This window comes from Petromyzon marinus, unplaced genomic scaffold (assembly GCF_048934315.1).
Source record: "Petromyzon marinus isolate PM22_M1 ecotype Great Lakes invasive population unplaced genomic scaffold, UKy_Petmar_22M1.pri1.0 PM_G_Scaffold_167, whole genome shotgun sequence".
Classification (NCBI taxonomy): Eukaryota; Metazoa; Chordata; class Hyperoartia; order Petromyzontiformes; family Petromyzontidae; genus Petromyzon; species Petromyzon marinus.
The window spans coordinates 89,044-115,325 of NW_027422725.1; the positions used below are offsets into that span (position 1 = coordinate 89,044).

Consider the following 26,282-nt stretch of genomic DNA (forward strand, 5'->3'; position numbering starts at 1 on the left):
AGAAGGGCCGACCTCTTCATGAACTGAGTGACCCTCTGTGGCTGGCAGACCTGGCATTTTTAGTTGATCTTACTCATCATCTGAATACACTGAACAAGAACCTACAAGGCAAAGAACAGCTGGTGCCACACCTGTATGTGCACATGAAAGCCTTCTGTGCAAAGCTCCGCCTGTTTGAGACACTACGGAGCTTTAATGCTGCACACTTCCCTGCGCTGTCTGAAATCAAGTATGCTTTTCCAAAGGCCGACCTTTCTGCTAAACAGGAGAAATATGTGTCTGTGATTGTATCTCTCGTGACAGAATTCAACCAGCGTTTCCAAGATTTTTCTGTCATTGAAAAACAAATCAAGCTGTTCTCGACCCCCTTCCTGGTGGATGCAGAAGTGGAAGAGAGTCTGCAGTTAGAACTGATTGAAATGCAATGTGATGATTCTCTGAAGAGTCAACATCAGCTTATCTCCCTCCCTGACTTCTATCAGAGTTTGGATAATGCCAAGTTTTCTCTGATGAGACGCCACGCAAAAAGAATGATGAGCCTGTTCGGCTCAACATACATATGTGAACAAACATTTTCTCTGTTAAATCAGAACAAAAGCAGACTGAGAACCAGAATGACTGACAGCCATCTCTGTGAAGTCCTTCGTGTCTCAACCACCAAACTTTCTCCTGACATGTCAGCCATCCTTCAATCCAAAGGACAGCATCACTGCTCCCACTGAGTGCAATTTTCTTCATATTATAGGTGAGTTAGAAATACACACAGTATTCATGTGTCAATGTCACCTCAAGTGTGTGGCCTGGCCTTTTGTTTCTTTTTCTGTATTTGGCCCTCACTAAAAAAACTTTGGACACCCCTGGTGTAGTGTATAGTAGTGTAGTGTATAGTGGAGTGTATAGTGTAGTGTATAGTGTAGTGGATAGTTTAGTATACTAGTTATCACGTGACTAGTGTAGCTAGCCAGGTGGTGACCACACTCGTGCGTGCATCTCCACTCGTCCGTGTCTGCAAGTAAGCGCTCGTGTGTGTATGTGCACCCGCGTGTTTGTTCGTGTCTGTATGTACGCACACTGTTGCACATGGTTCGATCGTGTGGGTGTAGTGGAACGCACTGCTCATGAAAACGTTGCCTCGTTACGCGGTAAATGCTGCGGCACAACAGGAGGGAACTGCAGGGATGAGGATCTCCAGTCTTGGTGCTGTGAATTAAAACAGCGCCAGGGTGGAGAATCCTGTCCCTACAGCTCGTAGCTGTGACGGAGTGAGAGTGATCAGCGGACAGCCACCATGGTTGCCAGGTAAGGGGAGACTTCACCCGGAACTCTCCTCCACACGTGTTCCCCTTGAACATTGTCGCAATAAACGTACGATCAGGAATCTTTAAAATATCCGACCTTTGTTCCGCAAGAATATTAACGCTCAAACTCGTATCGAACTCTTCATGAATTCACTTGGTCAAACAGTTCAGGTACTCGGCAAAAATTTCACCACCCGGTATGCAACAGTTAAACAATCTACTCCAAATCAACACCGAAATGTCAAATTATCATCCACCATTGACTTCCACATCGATGGAAGCCATTTGCCACGACGTCCAAGCCATTAAACACCGGAACAATGAACGTGCCATTCAAGTACATCTTGAAACCCATTATCTGAAGTAATTTGTATTAAACAATAACTAAATAATAGAAACATTTCGATTTAAAGCTTTCGTGACTGCAATGATTCATCTTCTTTGGTTCTTTCGGTAAAGTCGGTGTGCTGTACTAGTAAGGAATTGTCCACGTTCTATTTACACTCAAACACAGCGGTGTGCTGTACTAGTAAGGAATTGTCCACGTTCTATTTACCCTGAAACACAGCGCTGTACTAGTGAGGAATTGTCCACGTTCTATTTACCCTCAAACACAGTGGTGTGCTGTACTAGTAAGGAATTCTCCACGTTCTATTTACCCTCAAACACAGCGGTGCGCTGTACTAGTAAGGAATTCTCCACGTTCTATTTACCCTCAAACACAGCGGTGCGCTGTACTAGTAAGGAATTCTCCACATTCTATTTACCCTCAAACACAGCGGTGTACTGTACTAGTAAGGAATTGTCCACGTTCTATTTACCCTCACACACACCGCTGTGCTGTACTAGTAAGGAATTGTCCACGTTCTATTTACCCTGAAACACAGCGGTGTGCTGTACTAGTGTACTGTTGTAAGGACGAGCAGACTTCTTTAAGAGGCACACTCTGTTTATTGTATTATTTCCTTATACAACGCTTAACACACACAGAGGGATATTCGGTCCCCTCACCCGATACCCTAGCGAGGTACAGCCTCCGGACCTGGCGGGACTCACACGTCTACCGCTAACCTCCTTGATACCTAAGGAGGTACAACCTCCGGACTTGGCGGGACTCACACGTCTACCGCTATCCTAGTCCTCCGGCTAGGACCTGGGGGAGGCTATCTGACCCACCGCTGGCCCGGTGGGTCCTGACCACTGGGTATGCCGAGCCTTAGCCCTTAGAAGGGCTGAAAGGCTGGTCCAGGGTCCTAGCTAGGCTTCAGCCCAGTCTTCTGTCTTCGTGCAGGGAGAGAACTTCCCGAGGTCCGTTGGGTCACCCGTCTTATACCCCTTCGTGGCCAGGTAGAACCAATCATACATTCCCACGTGGAACCGTCTGATTGGTTCGCACCAAACCCTGGCCACGATCCGTTTCACCTCGACTGACCCCAACCGTTGTACCCAGGGGTAATGCTGCACTGCCCTGGTGGCAACGCAGGTTACGCAACAGCGCGTAGTTAACACCTCTACATCACCCCCTCCTTCGGAAGCTCCAGCCGTCCCGGCTGCAACAATGGGAAACTCCGAAATTACCAATGGTAGAAGAATTGTGAGTGTGCCTCACGAACAACAAGAACAATTAAACCCCTATAAATACCCCCCTTAACAACATAACGTATGTACAAGGCACTAGACATGCCAAAAAAAAAACATTATAACAACCGGCGAGATTTTGCGCGTGTGCGTTTCGCGGGGCCATCGTAGGGGATGGCAGGCTTTGTCGGCGGCACAAGGGAAGGAGGAAGATGAGCCAGAGCATCCGGTGGGCCTTTAGTCATCTCCACGGGGACACCTGCTGCTCCACGGTCCATTGAGGCCGAACGTGGCCTGCATGGAGCCGTCACTACCGCGTCATCTGCAGGAGGAATGACACGCCTGCGCTGTGGGTTAGGCACCAACGGGGCAACATCCGGCTCGTCGGACGCGTCGCACACTCGGCCCCCATGTCGTGTGTGTTGTGGAGGGACGCGCGGCGTGACGAAGGGTTTTAACCGAGAGGGGTGAACGCACCAGCGACGCCGTCCCCAGCTAATTTTAACACATTGGGGACGCAGGACTTCCACTACCTCAACCGGGCCTCGCCATGGTCTGAGGAGTTTTGCCGACGTGGACACCAGCACCTGGGGGCAGTGGAGCCATGCCCTGTCTCCCGGTGCCCACCGATGCGTGTACGACCGAGGGTCCCGCAGTCGCAAATTCGCCCGTTGGCGGGAAGCCGAATTTTTAATGGCGGCCTCCCGTGCCTCGGCCAACTTACGGAGGTTGAATCGCAAGTGGTCAACGAGCTTTGACTTTTGCGGTGGCTGTTCGATTTCCAGCCGAACGTCGGCGGGAGGAAAGGCATCCCTGCCGTACATTAGAAAGAACGGGGAAAATCCCGTCGCCGCGTGAGGTGTCATACGGTATGCGGCGAGGACCCCCGGAACCTGCAAGTCCCAATCGAGGTGGGATTCATCGACCTGATGGCATAACATAGCAGTGAGAGTTCTATGAAGGCGCTCCACCATGCCGTCGGTCTGGGGATGGTAGGGCGAAGTGCGCACTTTCTTAGTGCCCAACAGGCGGCACACATCAGTCAGCAAGGCTCCTGAAAAATTTCTTCCCTGATCGGTCAGCAACCGTTCTGGTGCGCCCTTGTCCAGGACGTAGCCTTGAACAAAGGCGTCCACAACGGCCGCCGCCGACTGGTTGGGGAGGGCCCAGGCCATAGGCCACCGTGTAAAATACTCTACCCCAACCAGAAGGTACTTATTACCCCGTGGCGTAGTAGGAAAAGGGCCCAAAATATCGAGAGCCACCAACTCATTTATACGAGAGACCGAAATGGGTTGCAGGGGTGGACATGCCGGTTTAGCCGGCGGTTTACGTTGCGCACAATGGGTGCATCCCAGCAAAATGTCAGTGACGTCGCGCAGCATGCCCGGCCAGAAAAATTGCAACCGCAACAACCCAATGGTCTTATGAACACCCAGGTGCAATAAACGCTCATGCGCCGCCCATACGGCCTTGCATCGCAAGGCGGATGGCACGACGATTTTATGTTGACACGAGTCAGCATCCCAATGCATCAACAAGCCGCGCTTCATGACAAATGAATTAAATTTGCCCTATCTTGGAACCGCATTATTCGCGTGGCGACGCAACCTCAATAACGACATGTCCTCGCCCTGGTGCCGACCCCATTCGGCCAAAGTTAGCCCCAGCAAATCGTCACTGGCCATTGGATCTGCATGATCCAACATCGGCGCTGAGGCGGCGGGAAGTGCGGCTGACACCGTTGTGAGAGGCGCGACCTGCGCAGGCAGTGGCGGCTTACAACGGCCCGAGCCCAAAAAACACGCACATTTTTGAGCCGGCGGAAGGCGAGACAACGCATCGGCATTCGTGTGTTGTGCACCCCTACGGTAAGTGACATTGAAATCGTAGTCCTGAAGGACTTCGAGCCACCGAGAAAGCTGCCCGGACGGTTGGTCAACCCGCAGAGCGTACTGTAAAGCCGAATGATCAGATCGCACGGTAAAATGCTGACCATACAGGTACGGCCTGTATTGCTGAATAAAAAAAACAATGGCCAGCAGCTCACGTCTGGTCACACAGTATCTTTGTTCAGCAAGAGACACGACTCTGCTACCATAGGCAACAACCCTTTCAATGCCATCAACTTTTTGGGACAGAACACCCCCAATCCCCGTATTGCTAGCGTCGGTGTCCAACACGAATGGCACGGATAAATCGGGGTACGCAAGGGACGGTGCCGTCACGAGCGCGTTCCGCAAGGAGTCGAACGCAGCCTGTTCTGCGTCCCCCCAATGAAACGCCACCCCTTTTGACATAAGGGCGTGGAGCGGCTTGGCAATCGTCGCGAAGCCAGCAACAAACCGGCGGTAGTACGACGCAAAACCAATAAAACTACGAACATCGCCCGCAGATGTAGGGGTCGGCCAATGTTGAACACATTTGGTTTTTTCAGGGTCGGTAGAGATGCCCGAGCGGCTAACTATGTGGCCCAGATAGCGCACAGACTCACGCAGAAGGTGACACTTCTGCGGCTTGAATTTCAAGTTAGCGGCCCGCATTTTCAAGAAGACAGCACGCAACCGTTCGATGTGTTCGCCGAACGTGCGGCTAAAGACGATGACGTCGTCAAGATAAATGAGACATGAGCCCCACTGGAGCCCAGCGAGGACCAGCTCCATGAGCCTCTGGAACGTCGCTGGGGCCGAGTGGAGACCCATGGGCAATCTATTAAACTCGAAAAGGCCCTGTGGTGTCCGAAAAGCAGTCTTAGGTTTTGACGATTCGTTGAGGGGGAGTTGCCAAAACCCCGACAGAAGGTCCAAGGTGGAGAAATAGTGCGCCCCTGCCAGGGCATCCAATGACTCGTCCATACGAGGGAGAGGGTAGGCGTCCGCTACCGAGATTTTATTTAGGCGCCGAAAATCAACGCAAAAACGGAGACTGCCATCGTGCTTTTTGACCAGCACTATTGGAGCACCCCAGGGACTAGTGGAGGGAGAAATTATATCGGCCTTCAGCATGTCATCCACAGCCGATTTAACATGCTGTTTCTCCGCCGGGCTAAGCCGAAACGGGTTTTGTCGAATCGGGGCAGCGTCACCAGTATCAATGTGGTGACGCAGCAGCTTGGTGCAGCCAATATCAAATTTAGATTTAGTAAAGACATCGGAAAATTCTCGCAGAAGAGCGCGCAATTTAATTCGCTGCGAATGAGACAGATCACCCGTGTCTGTGCAGAGCGCGTCCAACCATCTCTCATCCGATTCGGAAGGAGGTGGGACCTGCGGCGTGTCATGCACGTGTCCCGCGACTCCGGTCCCCAACGGCACCGGGGTCGCGTGAGCGAGCACAGTTCCTTGCGGAATGACGGTTGTGGACAATCCGACATTCAAAACCTGCAAGAACGGCTCCCTGTCGGCTGCTACGAGGGTCTGTGCAGCCACCAAATCTAACCCCTTAGCAGCTGCGTTTGAAGGCCCCAGCAAAATGCCATGTGCCGAGGCCTCCGGGGCTAGCGGTTTTTTAAGTTGCAAGGGCACGAGCATTTGTGTCCCTGGTGGAATGCGGACTGTGCTCGCAACAAACGCCTGCACCGAGGCACTAGCCATGCGCGGATGTGAGGGTGTGGGCAAGAACGCCATCCGTCGACCCGACGGGAGTTCGATGCAGCCTTGATCTACAAGGATCTTAATAGGCATTTTTGCGAGAAAATCAGTGCCTAACAAACATGGCACGGCGAGGGAAGAAGAGACCAAAATAGGCCCTGCCAATTTAATGTCTCCAATCGAAATTTGCGCCCGAATTTGCCCAATAATGCCAAGTGAACTGCCATTAGCGGCGAAACACGGGATAGAAACCCGTTCCAAGGGGCGGCATCGTACGGGCAGTATATTGTAAATCAGATCCGAAATGATCGTAGCCGACGCACCAGTATCGACCAACACGCGAAATTCCACACCCTCAATTGATCCGACAACCACGGACGAACCTGCCGTCGCTGCGACTACCCTATGGGCCAACTCAGACCACTGCCCAGGTCCGAGTGGCCGCGAACAAACGCCAGAATACCCCCCATCACACGCCGAATCGCGAGCCCTTCTTATGGTGCGTTGCAGTGTGTATGGTGTGAATGAGGGCCGAGCGTGAGAGGCGTCGCGACTTGCTTGGTTTTGCCGCGATGCCGTGGACGTCCTGTAGTCCTGGCCCCGGGATGCGGAGGGGCGTCGTCAAGGCGCACGGCAGTCAGAGGAGATGTGGCCTCGTCGGCCACAGTTGAAGCACGTCAAGTCGCCGCGTGGAGCAGGCCGTCCCCGCTGCTGGTCGTTGCGGCGACCAGCGTGGTCGGACGATCGCCGGCCCGTTGACCTGGTCGCCATGAAGGCCCGGTCGGGGGAGAACTCGGCGTCCCTGCTGGCAGGCTCCGACGTCGAAGCCGAGGTGGCGATGGTCGATTCCGTGTGGAGCAGCAGATGTGCGTGGATGCACCGAGCGGCTCGTAGCGAGCACATACTGTCGTCGTCCACCGCTTGGATGACGATGCGCAGCTCGCGCGCCAGCTCCAGCATCTTCTGGAGAACGATGGCATCGATGGCCTCGTCGTCCATGCGAGGGTAACCCGCTCTTGCCATCGCCAGTAGAGCGGTCCGGAATGCCAACGGAGACTCTTTAGGGCGGCGTCGCCTGTCGTAAAATCGGCTGCGGACGTCGGATGGAGGCCAGTACACGTCGGACATCCGTCGGAGGGCCGATTGAAGAGTCGCCCTTTGTTGCCTGGGGATGGTGAGGAGCGAGGCGAGAGCATCGTCATCCAAAGTGGCCGGTAGTGCTCGGAGCGCCTGTGCGTCCGACCAGCCCACCATCTCTTGGTGGCTCAGGAAGCGACGCTGGAACGCCGCCCAGTTGCCCCCTTCAGATGTGAATTCTCGGAAGATGGGCAGGCGTTGTTGGAGGGCGGACGTCGTCTCCCCCTCAGCTTGTACCGTCTCGAGCCGGAGATCGGCGATTTCCCGGCCGATAGAGTCTACTGTACCGTGTCGGTACAGTGATGACGCGGCGTCTGCTGAGGAACTTGAATCCGCAGCGTCGCGTGCTGATGACGTTGCGGGTTGTGATTGGCCCCCCGCGTTCCCAGGATGCCCCTGGCTTCCGCTTCCGGCGGAATCACGTGGTTCCCCGGCGGGAAAATCAAAATGTCTGCCCCGGCCGATGGCGGGAACGTCTGCCGGCGGTTGACTCGGCCTGCCCGCAACCTCCAAGTTGATCTCTTCGAGAATGGAGGCCGCGGCGTGTAGGAGTTGAGCGAGACGGCCGTGTGCTGCCCTGAGTCCGTCCCCTATGGCAGGGGGAGCAACCGGCTGCTCAACCGGTGGCTGGACGGCCGTCAACGCGGCAGCGTTTTCAGCGGAGCTGGCGGTGCTTGCAGGTGAGACAGCATTATCTTCGTTCTGGCTCTGCGCGTGGGCTGAACTTCTGGTTTCCATTTCCAACCACTTCTGACTCCAGTTGTAGTGTTGTAAGGACGAGCAAACTTCTTTAGGAGGCACACTCGGTTTATTGTATTATTTCCTTATACAACGCTTAACACACACAGAGGGATATTCGGTCCCCTCACCCGATACCCTAGGGAGGTACAGCCTCCGGACCTGGTGGGACTCACACGTCTACCGCTAACCTCCTTGATACCTAAGGAGGTACAACCTCCGGACTTGGCGGGACTCACACGTCTACCGCTATCCTAGTCCTCCGGCTAGGACCTAGGGGAGGCTATCTGACCCACCGCTGGCCCGGTGGGTCCTGACCACTGGGTATGCCGAGCTTTAGCCCTTAGAAGGGCTGAAAGGCCGGTCCAGGGTCCTAGCTAGGCTTCAGCCCAGTCTTCTGTCTTCGTGCAGGGAGAGAACTTCCCGAGGTCCGTTGGGTCACCCGTCTTATACCCCTTCGTGGCCAGGTAGAACCAATCATACATTCCCACGTGGAACCGTCTGATTGGTTCGCACCAAACCCTGGCCACGATCCGTTTCACCTCGACTGACCCCAACCGTTGTACCCAGGGGTAATGCTGCACTGCCCTGGTGGCAACGCAGGTTACGCAACAGCGCGTAGTTAACACCTCTACACTAGTAAGGAATTGTCCACGTTCTATTTACACTCAAACACAGCGGTGTGCTGTACTAGTAAGGAATTGTCCACGTTCTATTTACGTGATACCATACCAATTGGTTGGCGGGTTTAACGGCACATTTTTATTGAAGTGATCTCACCCAGAAAATAAAACCATATGGATATATAACAACTGTCTTGGTACGAAGCGTACCAAATGCCACTAGGTTTTTATTTAAATTCTAGTATGCATTATCTCCACAAGGGTGCACACACACACATATACATTGTACCCAGGTTTAATGATATCTTATCGCAAAGAGGAAGCATGGTCTTTGGTTCTTTCGGTAAAGTCACGTAGGTAATAAAATAAATGACGACGTTTCGATTGTAACACAAGCGTCCATCATCATCATTGGGAAAACCACAGCAAGAATTGCGTGGACGCTCCCCTCCCCCTACCCCCCTCTCTTACCGACACTGTATAACCTCTTACCACAGCATCTCTCTCCCACTTCATCAAATAAATGTTCTTGCTGTGTCCTGACTGTAGTGAGTGTCAAGGCACGTGCATGCCGGGTGTGTGCTCACTGTCATCAGGAAACGTTTATTAAGAAGTCTGTTTACTCTTTAATTCAGCAGGACGTGTTTATTTAAAGTTGCGCATTTTGACGTGACGTCACATTTCTCGTCACACATCGTCACAAATGTCTGACCCCTCCCCCACCCCCCCCAGGTGCGTTACGTCATTTATGGACGGCCCCTTAACACATGTTTCAGCTATCATTTGTATTACCATACTCATCCTATCTACGAAATTCATTATATTACCTATCCAGACTAGGATTTAAAGTCTGAATCTTATCCTGGCTATCATTTGTATTGCCCGACTTATCACGTCTATGATAAGCATTAAACAGCCCCCCCGCCATGACTGAGATGGACAATACGAATGTCTTAGCACTGTGAGAATCACTGCAGAGCTTACGTTAACTAGAACCGATAACGCTCGCAATCATTCATCAATCAAGCGATACGTAAGGTCTAACTTACACACGTTACGACTAAGCAAAATGGGCCTCAATTCTGGCAGCCCAAACAAATGAACAATTTCAAACGCCGCAAAATCGTCAACAACTATTTAATACTTAATAAAAACAATTAACAAATAAGTGTACGCGCAGACACACACACAGACACACACACAGACACACATACAGACACACACACACACACAGACACACACACAGACACACACACACAGACACACACAGACACACACACAGACACACACACAGACACACACAGACACACACAGCGATCAAACCCCTAACATCGATGCGCTAGCCATGCGGATCGCACGCCCAGAGAGAGACGAGACATCGCCCTGGAGAGAGACGCCGCCACCACCCATCATCGCCCTCCTCCGTGTTCGCGTGGATCACCTTCGCCACCTTCGCCACTTCCGCCGCCACCGTCGTCGTCCACACCGCCGCCGCGTCCGACTAAAGAGTTTCGTGGGGGGCTACAACAATCGGGGGGGGGGGGAGGATGGGGGGGGGGGAGGAGGAGGGGGGACAGCCCCCCAGGACCTGGGCAGCTCTCCCTCACGCCAAAAACAAAACCTTCACTCGCGACGTCGTCGCCATCGCCGCCAACGACCGGGACGTGACGAGAGCGGCACGCGGACGAGGGGGTCCCTCTACCGGGGTCCCTCTACCGGGGTCCCTCTACCGGGGTCCCTCTACCGGGGTCCCTCTACCAGGGTCCCTCTACCGGGGTCCCTCTACCGGGGTCCCACTACCGGGGTCCCTCTACCAGGGTCCCTCTACCAGGGTCCCTCTACCAGGGTCCCTCTACCGGGGTCCCTCTACTGGGGTCCCCCTACCAAGGTCCCTCTACCAGGGTCCCACTATCAGAGTCCCTCTACCAGGGTCCCTCTACCGGGGTCCCTCTACCAGGGTCCCACTACCAGGGTCCCTCTACCAGGGTCCCTCTACCGGGGTCCCTCTACCGGGGTCCCACTACCAGGGTCCCTCTACCGGGGTCCCTCTACCAGGGTCCCACTACCAGGGTCCCACTACCAGGGTCCCACTACCAGGCCTCTACCAGGGTCCCTCTACCAGGGTCCCTCTACCGGGGTCCCTCTACCAGGGTCCCTCTACCAGGGTCCCTCTACCAGGGTCCCACTACCAGGGTCCCTCTACCAGGGTCCCTCTACCAGGGTCCCTCTACCGGGGTCCCTCTACCAGGGTCCCCGCTAGTCTGAGGCGCTAGTCTGAGGCGCTAGTCTGAGGCGCTAGTCTGAGGCGCCAGTCTGAGGCGCTAGTCTGAGGCACTAGTCTGAGGCACTAGTCTGAGGCACTAGTCTGAGGCACTAGTCTGAGGCGCTAGTCTGAGGAACTAGTCTGAGGCGCTAGTCTGAGGCGCCAGTCTGAGGTGCTAGTCTGAGGCACCAGTTTGAGGCGCTAGTCTGAGGCACTAGTCTGAGGCACTAGTCTGAGGAGCTAGTCTGAGGCATTAGTCTGAGGCGCTAGTCTGAGGCGCTAGTCTGAGGCGCTAGTCTGAGGCGCTAGTCTGAGGTGCTAGTCTGAGGCGCTAGTCTGAGGTGCTAGTCTGAGGCGCTAGTCTGAGGCGCTAGTCTGAGGCGCCAGTCTGAGGCGCTAGTCTGAGGCGCTAGTCTGAGGCGCTAGTCTGAGGTGCTAGTCTGAGGCGCTAGTCTGAGGTACTAGTCTGAGGCGCTAGTCTGAGGCGCTAGTCTGAGGCGCTAGTCTGAGGCGCTAGTCTGAGGCGCTAGTCTGAGGCGCTAGTCTGAGGCGGTGCCCTCGTGAGGACCGCTCCTGCGGCTGCGCTTGCTGGGAATCTCCTCCTGGCTGCAGCCCTGGAAAGGGAGGGGGTGGGGTGTTACCCACACACAGAGACCCATAGACTCACCACATAGAGACCCATAGACTCACCACACATAGAGACCCATAGACTCACCACACACAGAGACCCATAGACTCACCACACACAGAGACCCATAGACTCACCACACACAGAGACCCATAGACTCACCACACACAGAGACCCATAGACTCACCACACACAGAGACCCATAGACTCACCACACACAGAGACCCATAGACTCACCACACACAGAGGCCCATAGACTCACCACACAGAGAGACCCATAGACTCACCACATAGAGACCCATAGACTCACCACACACAGAGACCCATAGACTCACAACACACAGAGACCCATAGACTCACCACACACAGAGACCCATAGACTCACCACACACAGAGACCCACAGACTCACCACACAGAGACCCATAGACTCACCACACACAGAGACCCATAGACTCACCACACACAGAAACCCATAGACTCATCACACACAGAGACCCATAGACTCACCACACACAGAGACCCATAGACTCACCACACACAGAGACCCATAGACTCACCACACACAGAGACCCATAGACTCACCACACACAGAGACCCATAGACTCACCACACACAGAGACTCATAGACTCACCACACACAGAGACCCATAGACTCACCACACACAGAGATCCATAGACTCACCACACACAGAGACTCATAGACTCACCACACACAGAGACCTATAGACTCACCACACACAGAGACCCATAGACTCACCACACACAGAGACTCATAGACTCACCACACACAGAGACCCATAGACTCACCACACACAGAGACCCATAGACTCACCACACACAGAGACCCATAGACTCACCACACACAGAGACCCATAGACTCACCACACACAGAGACCCATAGACTCACCACACACAGAGACCCATAGACTCACCACACACAGAGACCCATAGACTCACCACACAGAGACCCATAGACTCACCACACACAGAGACTCATAGACTCACCACACACAGAGACCCATAGACTCACCACACACAGAGACCCATAGACTCACCACACACAGAGACTCATAGACTCACCACACACAGAGACCCATAGACTCACCACACACAGAGACCCATAGACTCACCACACACAGAGACTCATAGACTCACGACACACAGAGACCTATAGACTCACCACACACAGAGACCCATAGACTCACCACACACAGAGACTCATAGACTCACCACACACAGAGACCCATAGACTCACCACACACAGAGACCCATAGACTCACCACACACAGAGACCCATAGACTCACCACACACAGAGACCCATAGACTCACCACACACAGAGACCCATAGACTCACCACACACAGAGACCCATAGACTCACCACACACAGAGACCCATAGACTCACCACACAGAGACCCATAGACTCACCACACACAGAGACCCATAGACTCACCACACAGAGTCACAGCATTACCGCCCGACACCAATGAGGTAGGGGATCGTTTCGCCGGACAGACAAACGCACACTTACACACAAACACCCATACACAGAAACACACGTACACACACACGTACACATCCACACACACACGTACACACACACGTACACACAAACACACACACATACACACAAACACACATACACACAAACACACATACACACATACACACATACACACACAAACACATATACACACACACGTACACACACAAACACATACACACAAACACACACAAACACGCACACATACACACAAAGATCCCCCATATAGCCTGTAACAGACTGTAGGGGCAAGTGCTGTTAGCGAGCACCTATGAAGGCCGGAACGGTACACGAGGGGGTGGGTGGCCAGCACCACGCCCGACCGCCTTTGTCTCCCTAGTGGCGATGTTTACACACCGCACCAGGTACTCATTTGAGGCTGAGTCGACCTAGGGGAGGCCCGGGACCGGTTCAGATAATCGTCACTGGTGTTGGCCGTGAGCGGGAATCGAACCCGGGTCGCCAGGTTCATAGCGCAGCGCGCTAACCGCTACACTATCGCTCCCCACACATACACACAAACACACATACACACACACACGTACACACATACACACAAACACACGTACACACACGCACACACACACGCATACACACGCACACGTACACACACACAAACACGCACACATACACACGCAGACAAATACACATACACACAAACACACGTACACACGCACACAAATACACATACACACAAACACACGTACACACGCACACACATACACATACACACACACGTACACACACACACCACGCATCGTGACGGTGCCCTCACCAGGTCAGCCAGCAGTGGAGTGAACTTCCCACTGCTGCTGTTGCCGCTGCTGCTGCTGCTGTTGTTGCTGCTGCTGTTGCTGTTGTTGTTGCTGCTGCTGCTGTTGTTGCTGGGTAGCTCCTCGGTGCCCGGCTCTCGTAGAACCTCGGTTCCACTCCTGGCCAGGGCTGACGCAGGGACGGCGCCACCACCACCACCAGCGACCATTCCTCCTCCTCCGCCGGCAACGAGCTCGGCGCCGGCGGCGCCGTCGGCACCGAGCCGGGGCGCCGGCGACGCCGCCGACGGGCACAGCCGCGCCACCACGGCGCTCACGTTGTCGGCCTTGGTGCCGAGCCGGTGCCAGCGGGACAGCGCCTCCGCCACCAGCGCCTGCGCCGGCGTCAGGTCTACACCGCTGCTGCTGCTGCTCGAACCACCGGCACAACCACCGGCACCACCAGCAGCACAACCACCGGCACCACCAGCAGCACAACCACCGGCACAACCACCGGCAGCACCACCAGCACAACCACCGGCACCACCAGCAGCACAACCACCGGCACCACCGCCGCTGGCCTGCAGGATGAGACATGTAAGTGCATGTAGACGTGTGTATGTGTGTATGTACATAGTATGTGTGTATGTAGACGTGTGTGTGTGTAGACGTGTGTGTATGTAGACGTGTGTGTGTATGTATGTATATAGTGTGTGTGTATGTAGACGTGTGTGTGTATGTGGACGTGTGTGTGTGTGTATGTAGACGTGTGTGTGTGTATGTAGACGTGTGTGTGTGTATGTAGACGTGTGTGTGTGTGTATATAGTGTGTGTGTGTATGTAGACGTGTGTAAGTGTATAGTGTGTGTGTGTATGTAGACGTGTGTGTGTGTATGTAGACGTGTGTGTGTGTAGACGTGTGTGTGTATGTAGACGTGTGTGTGTATGTAGACGTGTGTGTGTGTGTATGTAGACGTGTGTGTGTATGTAGACGTGTGTGTATGTAGACGTGTGTGTGCGTAGACGTGTGTGTGTAGACGTGTGTGTGTATGTAGACGTGTGTGTGTGTATGTAGACGTGTGTGTGTGTGTATGTAGACGTGTGTGTATGTAGACGTGTGTGTGTGTAGACGTGTGTGTGTATGTAGACGTGTGTGTGTGTGTATGTAGACGAGGGGGCTAAGCGGGCGTGGCACGGGCTAGAGAAGAGATGGAGTGATGTGGTACAGGAGGACGTGGAGCTGAGTGGACTTGCCGATGACTGGTACCAGCGGTGTCAAGATCGGCCTCTGTGGAGGAGGCTCGTGAAGGATGCTACTGGGCAGTTGGAGGCAGTCGCCCTCCAACAACAACGGAGGGTGGAGGAGCGACGCTCACAACAGCGAGCGGAGCGCCGGGTGGCTAAAGCACAGGAGGTTGGCACAGTAGGGGGCACAGGTGGTGCATCAGCCAGTCATCTCAGTCAGTCGACCCGTGGCACCTGGGTCTGCCCCGTGACCTCCTGCCAGCGGGCGTTCAACACTTCACGTGGCCTCAGGGTGCACATAGCCTGGCACAAGCGTCGTGGTGACGTCACCGCCACTTAGTGGCGAATGGCGGTTGTTGTTGTTGTTGTGTGTGTATATAGTGTGTGTATGTGTATGTATAGTGTGTGTGTGTATGTAGACGTGTGTGTGTGTGTAGACGTGTGTGTGTGTATGTAGATGTGTGTGTGTGTATAGTGTGTGTGTGTATGTAGATGTATGTGTGTGTATGTAGACGTGTGTGTGTGTGTGTAGACGTGTGTGTGTGTGTATGTAGATGTGTGTGTGTATGTAGACGTGTGTGTGTATGTAGACGTGTGTGTGTGTGTATGTAGACGTGTGTATGTAGACGTGTGTGTATATGTAGACGTGTGTGTGTGTGTATGTAGACGTGTGTGTGTGTATGTAGACGTGTGTGTGTATGTAGACGTGTGTGTGTGTGTATGTAGACGTGTGTGTGTATGTAGACGTGTGTGTGTGTATGTAGACATGTGTGTGTGTATGTAGACGTGTGTGAGTGTATGTAGACGTGTGTGTGTGTATAGTGTGTGTGTAAACGTGTGTGTGTGTATGTAGACGTGTGTGTATGTAGACGTGTGTGTGTGTATGTAGACGTGTGTGTGTATGTATGTAGACGTGTGTGTGTGTATGTAGACGTTTGTGTGTATGTAGACGTGTGTGTGTGTATGTAGACGTGCCCGTGCTCGCTGCTGCTGCTGTGCGTCCGCACGATGACAGAGCGCCACGGCCTCTGTGGGCGTGAGGACATCCCAGACTCCGTCGGTGGCCAGCACCAGGTAGCGGTGGTGCCCTGGGTCCAGCCTGTAGGCGCTGACGTCCGGCTCGGGGGAGACCACAAACTGGGCGCTCGCAAAGTCGTAGCTCCAGAGGTCCCCTGTGGGATATCGCCAACACACACACACACACGTACACACACACGTACACACACACACGTACACACACACACGTACCACACACACACACGTACACACACACACGTACACACACACACCCACACGTACACACACACGTACACACACACACGTACACACTCACACACGTACACACTCACACACGTACACACTCACACACACGTACACACACACACGTACACACACACACGTACACACACACACGTACACACACACACACACACGTACACACTCACACACGTACACACACGTACACACACACGTACACACGTACACACACACACGTACACACTCACACACGTACACACTCACACACACGTACACACACACACGTACACACGTACACACACACGCACACACGTACACACGTACGCACACACGTACACACACACGTACACACACACACACGTACACACACACACACGTACACACACGTACACACACACTTACACACGTACACACACACACGTACACACACGTACACACACACACACGTACACACACACGGACACGTACACACACGGACACACGTACACACACACGTACACACGCACACACGTACACACACACGCACACACGTACACACACGTACACACACGTACACACACACGTACACACACACACGTACACACACACACGTACACACACGTACACACACTCGTAAACACACACGTAAACACACCTACGCGTACAAACACATATACATGAACACACGTTTCACAACAACCGCCATTCGCCACTAGGTGGCGATGACATAACCAGGGCGCCTGTGCCAGGCTACGTGCACTTTTAACGCCAGATGAAGTGTCGAATGCCCGCTGGCAGGAGGTCGCCAGGAGGTGCCACGGGTGTGTATAGGTGTGTGTGTAGGTGTGTGTGTAGGTGTGTGTAGGTGTGTGTAGGTGTGTGTGTGTGTAGGTGTGTGTGCCGGACGGGCAACTCTGTCGTGGACAGTGCTGTGGGGGGAGGTCCAATTTTGATTGGCTCCTCCCCTCATGGCATATGTGTCCACCACAGGGGCTAAACGGGGGCTCTGGATGGATGCGAGGGGCTGGTAACCCCTCCACTTCAATTAATTACCACTAAACCACGAATTAAGAATATATAACTAATAAGCTTGTGCCGGAGGCCCGGGGAGGCCAGGCGTCTATGACGTCTCCTGGCCAAACCCCAATTGGCGGAGCCAGGAGATTGAATATCTACCCTCGGGGCTCCTCCAGAAACAACGAAAAACCACTACGGGTGGCCACGTGGAATGTTCGAACACTCACTGCGGAGGAGAGGCTGCCACTCCTCTGTCGGGAGCTGGACCGGTACCGCCTGGATCTATGTGGCATTCAGGAGGTCTGGTGGACCGGCTCTGGCTCCTGCCACTATGAGGGGTGGACAGTCCTCTACTCGGGGCAGCAGACTGCCAAACAACAGGGTGTGGCTCTTCTTTTGAACAAAAGAATAAAGGGGCGTGGGAACATGGCGGTGAGGTGTGGGAAGCTGTAAATCCCAGGCTACTTTGGGCTCTCCTTCCCATCAACTGGAGGCGAGGAATGGTGGTCGTGGTTACTTATGCCCCCACCGAAGATGAACATCCGTGGTGGGATGCAGGCAAAGCCGATGAGTCAGATGCCTTCTATGACCTCCTGTTACAGGTGCTGGCTAAAGTGGCCCCTCGGGATAGAGTCATCATGTTGGGTGACTTCAATGCCCGAGTTGGTCATGATACTGGCACCTGGTCTGGAGTGATTGGAGGGCATGGGCCAGATCAGCTCAATAACAACGGTAGAAGGCTGCTAGATTTTTGTGCAGCCCATGGGCTAGTAATTACCAACACGCTGTTCCGGCATCGGCGCATCCACACAACATCATGGATGCATGCCGGGTCCAAGCAAGAACATCTGCTGGACTACATAGTGACGGACCAGCGGATGCGAGCCCATGTCCTTGACACCAGGACCTACCGTGGAGCTGATCTGCCTTCTGACCATCTGACTAGTCATCTGTAAGATGTGCCTGTTATTCTTCAACTCCGGTGGTGGGTGTACACCCAGGACCCCATTCCAACCTAAAGTGGCCTGGTCTCAGTTATCTGATGAAAGTTGCAAGCGAGAATTTCATCATCGCTTGCGGCTGGGATTGGCATCGTCCCCGACTCCTCCTGATGTCGAGGGTAAATGGGCGAGGTTTAGGACTGTGACTCATGCAGCTGCAATGGCTGCTTTGGGTACGCGGTCCAGACCTCCCCAGAGACCCTGGCTGACAGAGGAGGTGTTCAGGATGGTTGAGAAAAAACGACAGGCCCACTGTCATCGGTTACAGAATCCCACGTCAGAGAATGAGGAGGCTTACTGCAGCCTTCGCTCGGAGGTTCGGAGAGCCATGAGGTGCTGCAAGGATGGGTGGTGGTCGCGGGTTGCTGAGGAGATGGAGTCTGCCTCAGTGGCCCGTGATCACAAATCTCTATTTAACTCCATCAAAAAAGTAATCTGCAGCGCCACACCTATTACCATCATTAGGGGAAAAAACGGTGACCCAATCTTCGACCCCCAGGAACAGGTTTGCAGATTTGCTGAGCATTTCTGTGAGGTCCTGGGGGAGGGAAAATCCCTCAGCTGGGAAAACATCGTGGCACAAAGTGAGGATGACCCTGCTGAGGCTGCGGTGCCTCAAATATTGGAAGAAGTCACCCCCTGTGAGTGGCTGGCTGAGGTGCCATCTGTTGAGGAAGTACTGAAGGCGATCCGGAGTCTGAGACCAGGAAAGGCAGCGGGCAGAGATGATCTCCCAAGCGAAATGCTGAGGGAGGGCGGCGTTTGTGCACAGACTGCCCTATATGACATCATAACAACAGTCTGGACCACTGGACGGGTTCCGCAGGATTGGAAGGATGCCCTGGTGGTCCCCCTTTTTAAGAAGTGGGACCGCACAGACTGTAACAACTACAGGGGCATCTCACTCCTCAGTGTGCCGGGAAAGGTCCTGGCAAGGATTATTCAACATCGCCTTGCCAGGCACGCTGAGGAGAGGCTTGCGGAGCCCCAATGCGGTTTCAGGAAAGGGCGGTCCTGCAAAGATGCCATATTTTCTGTCCGTCTGCTACAGCAGAAGTGTAGGGAATTCCAACAAGACCTACATATCTGCTTTCTTGACCTGGTCAAGGCCTATGATACCATCAGTAGACCTGGGCTCTGGGTTGTTCTTCGTGCTTTTGGAGTACCTGACCCTCTGCTCACGATCATTAAGGACCTTCATGATGGTGAGCGGGCCCAGGTAAAACTACGTGGCCGGGAGTCAGAGCCATTCCCTGTACACCTTGGGATGCGACAGGGATGTCCTCTGGCTCCCACATTATTTGACATCTATTTTGACCATGTAGTTCATGCAGCCTTCAATAGCTGTACCGGGGGAATCTCCATATGGTACATATATAATGGTAGGCTGATCGATGCCCGGGTGCGGTCAAGGGATGGCTCCCTATTGCTCAATCACGTCATGTATGCTGATGATTTGGTAATAGCTGCTCATTCAGAGGAGGAGTTGGAGACGCTGCTGCTGAGACTGGAGCGTGCCACTAAGAGGTGGAGCGTTACCATCAGCCCCACCAAAACTAAGCACCTGCCTGGGTATTTTGTACCATCGGACACTCCACCCCCACAACTCCCAATCGGTGATGGGGCAGTTGTGGAGAGAGTGGAGAGTTTCCCAAATCTGGGCAGTGTGCTTATGACCGGCTCCAGTTTAACAGCAGAGGTCTCACTCCGAATCAGTCGAGCGGCAATATCTTTTCATCGGTTGCGTAACGCTGTGTGGAAGCTACCTAGTCTGTCGCTCCGCACTAAGCGTCAAGTCTTCTCGGCCACGGTCATTCCCTCCCTTCTCTACGCTTGCGAAACGTGGACCCCCCTAATGGAACATCTTCGCCGGTGTGAAACATTTAGGCTGGCCTGCCTACGATCCATCCTGGGTTTAACCAGGCTGGATTGTGTGAGGAGCTCACAAATCCTTGAAAGATCTGGGCAAGGCACCATCGGTGAGCTCCTCCGGCGGGCAAGGCTGCGATGGCTGGGTCATGTAGCCCGCATGCCCAGCCACCGCATGCCGAAACAGCTTTTGTTCGGCCGGATTGAGGGGGCTAAACGAGCACGGCACGGGCTAGAGAAGAGATGGAGTGATGTGGTACAGGAGGACGTGGAGCTGAGTGGACTTGCCGATGACTGGTACCAGCGGTGTCAAGATCGGCCTCTGTGGAGGAGGCTCGTGAAGGATGCTACTGGGCAGTTGGAGGTAGTCGCCCTCCAACAACAACGGAGGGCGGAGGAGCGACGCTCAGAACAACGAGCGGAGCGCCGGGTGGCTAAAGCACAGCAGGTTGGCACAGTAGGGGGCACAGGTGGTGCATCAGCCAGTCATCTCAGTCAGTCGACCCGTGGCACCTGGGTCTGCCCCGTGACCTCCTGCCAGCGGGCGTTCGACACTTCACGTGGCCTCAGGGTGCACATAGCCTGGCACAAGCGTCGTGGTGACGTCACCGCCACTTAGTGGCGAATGGCGGTTGTTGTTGTTGTTGTGTAGGTGTGTGTGTAGGTGTGTGTGTATGTAGGTGTGTGTGTGTGTAGGTGTGTGTGTGTGTAGGTGTGTGTGTAGGTGTGTGTGTGTAGGTGTGTGTAGGTGTGTGTGTGTAGGTGTGTAGGTGTGTGTGTGTGTAGGTGTGTGTGTAGGTGTGTGTGTGTAGGTGTGTATAGGTGTGTGTGTAGGTGTGTGTGTAGGTGTGTGTGTGTGTGTGTACCGAGGGAGCGTGACACGGCCAGGAAGGGGATGTCCTCCGTGGCTGAGCTTTGCTGCCCAGGGCCGCAGTGAGCCACAAGGGGCCTCCTCCAGGCCACACGGCAAGGCCCCCCTGGCTTTCTCATCACCCTGGTGGGCAGACACACAAAGACAAAGATCCCCCGTGTAGCCTTAACAGACTGTACGGGCAAGTGCTGTTAGCGAGCACACACAAAGACAAAGATCCCCCGTGTAGCCTGTAACAGACTGTAGGGGCAAGTGCTGTTAGCGAGCACACACAAAGACAAAGATCCCCGTGTAGCCTGTAACAGACTGTAGGGGCAAGTGCTGTTAGCGAGCAGCACCTACGAAGGCCGGAACGGTACACGAGGGGGTGGGTGCCCAGCACCACGCCCGGCCGCCTTTGTCTCCCTAGTGGCGATGTTTACACACCGCACCAGGTATTCATTTGAGGCTTAGTCGACCTAGGGGAGGCCCTGGACCGGTTCAGATAATCGTGACTGGTGTTGGCTGTGAACGGGAATCGAACCCGGGTCATCAGGTTCGTAGCACAGCGCGCTAACCACTACACTACTCCTCCCCATACACCCATACACACACACATACACACACACATACACACACAACCGCCATTCGCCACTAAGTGGCGGTGACGTCACCACGACGCTTGTGCCAGGCTATGTGCACCCTGAGGCCACGTGAAGTGTCGAACGCCCGCTGGCAGGAGGTCACGGGGCAGACCCAGGTGCCACGGGTCGACTGACTGAGATGACTGGCTGATGCACCACCTGTGCCCCCTACTGTGCCAACCTGCTGTGCTTTAGCCACCCGGCGCTCCGCTCGTTGTTGTGAGCGTCGCTCCTCTGCCCTCCGTTGTTGTTGGTGGGCGACTGCCTCCAACTGCCCAGTAGCGTCCTTCACGAGCCTCCTGCACAGAGGCCGATCTTGACACCGCTGGTACCAGTCATCGGCAAGTCCACTCAGCTCCACGTCCTCCTGTACCACATCACTCCATCTCTTCTCTAGCCCGTGCCGCGCCCGCTTAGCCCCCTCAATCTGGCCGAACAAAAGCTGTTTCGGCATGCGGTGGCTGGGCATGCGGGCTACATGACCCAGCCATCGCAGCCTTGCCCGCCGGAGGAGCTCACCGATGGGACCTTGCCCAGATCTTTCAAGGATTTGTGAGCTCCTCACACAATCCAGTCTGGTTAAACCTAGGATGGATCGTAGGCATGTTTCTAACCGGCGAAGATGTTCCATTAGGGGGGTCCATGTTTCGCAAGCGTATAGAAGGGAGGGAATGACCGTGGCCGAGAAGACCTGAAGCTTAGTGCGGAGCGACAGACCAGGTAGCTTCCACACAGCGTTACGCAACCGATGAAAAGATATTGCCGCTCGACTGATTCGGAGTGAGACCTCTGCTGTTAAACTGGAGCCGGTCATAAGCACACTGCCCAGGTATGGGAAACTCTCCACACTCTCCACAACTGCCCCATCACCGATTGGGAGTTGTGGGGGTGGAGTGTCCGATGGTACAAAATACCCAGGCAGGTGCTTAGTTTTGGTGGGGCTGATGGTAAGGCCCCACCTCTTAGTGGCACGCTCCAGTCTCAGCAGCAGCGTCTCCAACTCCTCCTCTGAATGAGCAGCTATTACCAAATCAGCAGACATAACGTGGTTGAGCAATAGGGAGCCATCCCTTGACCGCACCCGGGCATCGATCAGCCTCCCATTATATCTGTACCATATGGAGATTCCCCCGGTACAGCTATTGAAGGCTTCACGAACTGCGTGGTCAAAATAGATGTCAAATAATGTGGGAGCCAGAGGACATCCCTGTCGCATCCCAAGGTGTACAAGGAATGGCTCTGACTCCCGGCCACGTAGTTTTACCTGGGCCCGCTCACCATCATGAAGGTCCTTAATGATCGTGAGCAGAGGGTCAGGTACTCCAAAAGCACGAAGAACGACCCAGAGCCCAGGCCTACTGATGGTATCATAGGCACACATACACACGAATGTCTTACCGCCCGCCCAGCCTCTCGATGCGTTCCCTCTCCACTGGATCCTCCGGCTTGTGGTCGCGCGTCAACGCCACGGCAAGTAGCGGCACCACCTCGTCCTCCACCTCGTCCACCTCCTCATCCACCACCTCGTCCACCTCCTCCACCACCTCGTCCACCTCCACCACCTTGTCCACCTCCTTGTCCACCACCACCTCCTTGTCCACCTCCTCTTCCATCTCGTCCACCACCTCGTCCACCTCCTCCTCCACCTCGTCCACCACCTCCTCCTTGTCCACCTCCTGCCGGGGCGGTGGTGGTGGTGGTTGTGACAGTGGTGGCCGTGGTGGTGGCGGTGGTTGTGACAGTGGTGGTGGTGGTTGTGACAGTGGTGGTGGTGGCGGTGGTGGTTGTGACAGTGGTGGTGGTGGTGGTTGTGACAGTGGTGGTGGTGGTGGCCGTGGTGGTGGTGGTTGTGACAGTGGTGGTGGTGGTTGTGACAGTGGTGGTTGTGACAGTGGTGGTGGCCGTGGTGGTGGTGGTGGTTGTGACAGTGGTGGTGGTGGTTGTGACAGTGGTGGTGGTGGTGGTTGTGACAGTGGTGGTGGTGGCGGTGGTGGTTGTGGTGGTTGTGACAGTGGTGGTTGTGGTTGTAGTTGTGGTGGTTGTGACAGTGGCGGTGGTTGTGACAGTGGCGGTGGTGGTTGTGACAGTGGTGGCCGTGGTGGTGGTTGTGACAGTGGTGGTGGTTGTGACAGTGGTGGTGGTGGTTGTGACAGTGGTGGCGGTGGTGGTGGTTGTGGTGGTTGTGACAGTGGTGGTTGTGGTTGTGGTTGTAGTTGTGGTGGTTGTGACAGTGGCGGTGGTTGCGGTGTTGCCACGGCTTGGCCGATGGCCGCTATGAAGTCCGCCACGACTTGGCCATGCGTAGGTGGGGTTCCGTCCCAGGCTAGGTGGGCCGTCACAGAAGGGGGGCCCATGTCCGAAGGGGGGTCCGCTGAATAAATGGGGCGCAAGGAAGAAGGGGGGCCCGCTGAATAAATGGGTCGCAGTGAGGAAGGGGGGGCCAATGAATAGACGGGGTGCGTTGAAGGGGGGGGGGTCCGTCGGCGGGGGTGCCCCCCCCCCCGGGGATGCCGCTGGGCGATGACGGCTCGCGAGTCTCCCACGTGGGCGACGTAGAGCTCGTCACCGCCCCTGATGAGGCAGCAGCAAGCCGTGGTGCCTGCCGTGCTGGGATGGCCCTGCGGTGTGCGCGGCCAGTTAACTGTAGGGGGGGGGGGTTAGACAGAGGTGTGGGTGAGTGACTGAGTGGGTGGGTAGGTGGGTGATTGAGTGACTGTGTGAGTGGGTGGGTGAGTAATTGAGTGGGTGGGTGAGTGACTGAGTGGGTGAGTGACTGTGTGAGTGGGTGGGTGGGTGAGTGACTGAGTAGGTGGGTGAGTGACTGAGTGGGTTAGTGACTGAGTGGGTGGGTGGGTGAGTGATTGAGTGGGTGGGTGGGTGGGTGAGTGATTGAGTGGGTGGGTGAGTGACTGAGTGGGTTAGTGACTGTGTGGGTGGGTGGGTGAGTGAGTGACTGAGTGGGTGAGTGACTGTGTGAGTGAGTGGGTGGGTGAGTGATTGAGTGGGTGGGTGAATTAGTGGGTGAGTGACTGTGTGAGTGGGTGGGTGGGTGAGTGACTGAGTGGGTGAGTGACTGTGTGGGTGGGTGGGTGAGTGACTGAGTGGGTGAGTGACTGTGTGGGTGGGTGAGTGACTGAGTGGGTGAGTGACTGTGTGAGTGGGTGGGTGGGTGGGTGAGTGATTGAGTGGGTGGGTGAGTGACTGTGTGGGTGGATTAGTGACTGAGTGGGTGAGTGACTGTGTGGGTGGGTGAGTGACTGTGTGAGTGGGTGGGTGAGTGACTGTGTGGGTGGGTTAGTGACTGAGTGGGTGAGTGACTGTGTGAGTGGGTGGGTGGGTGAGTGATTGAGTGGGTGGGTGGTGTGCCAAAAAAACCTTTGGAAGGTAAGATGGACAATTGTTGCTCGGAATTTTATGTTATTAAATTTGTTATAACAAAAATTAAATTGTAAAAGTTTTTTGGTATTTTGAAACGTTTTACAATTTTCAATGTTATTGAACAAAAATATATCAAATATGAAAAATGTTGCGAGAATCTCTTACACATTAGCCATGGGTGAAATAAATTTATTGTGCAACATTCACTGCCATTAATGCAGTGCTACAGTGAAATGCAGCGAAGTGTTTGATGACATTATTTCTGTCAATATTCCCTGCCATTACATTGAGACAAAATAAAATTAGACTCTGATCAATTTATTGGTAACTCTACCACTTCTCTTTGCTCTTCGTTATTTCCTAAGTAACTTCAGACAGCATCAGCCACACTCACGTTTCTTCACTCTCCGCTATCAAGCAGCATCCATCGGAGAAGATCAAATTCATTATGAGACCTCCTTTGCCAGTAACAAGATATAGTAATAGGTTTTACCCTTTTAACTGGCAGAAAAACTGACACCTTTATTCAAGGCATCATGTTTGCAATAACCACAACACAAGCAGTCAAAATGCAAACAAAAGAGACAACTCTGATAATAATATTGGGACTGTCCTTGAATTTGATTGGTCCACACCCGAGACGGCTTTTCTTAGAGCCTTCCCTGATCCACAAATTAAACCAATTTCAATGTTTATTTTGCCTCTATCAGCTACATTTGGCCCCAATCACACAATAAAACGTTGCGCCTTTTGGCGTAATCATCACCTGGTCTAACACCGCAAGTGTGAGACGTCATCATCATCTGGTCTAACACCGCAAGTGTGAGACGTCATCATCACCTGGTCTAACACCGCAAGTGTGAGACGTCATCATCATATGGTCTAACACCG

General features: G+C 54.1%; 1 protein-coding gene across 1 annotated transcript; it reads right to left on the reverse strand.

The window, feature by feature from the left end:
- Positions 1–11,766: 11,766 nt before the first annotated feature.
- Positions 11,767–24,649, reverse strand: LOC142911117 (uncharacterized). Its single transcript, XM_076060186.1, has 5 exons — positions 23,412–24,649; positions 21,386–21,513; positions 16,348–16,568; positions 14,175–14,732; positions 11,767–11,841 (listed from the first exon to the last, which is right to left on the reverse strand). The coding sequence occupies exons 1-5, from the start codon at positions 24,365–24,367 to the stop codon at positions 11,767–11,769; spliced, it is 1,938 nt and encodes a 645-aa protein (XP_075916301.1). The 5' UTR covers positions 24,368–24,649.
- Positions 24,650–26,282: the final 1,633 nt, after the last annotated feature.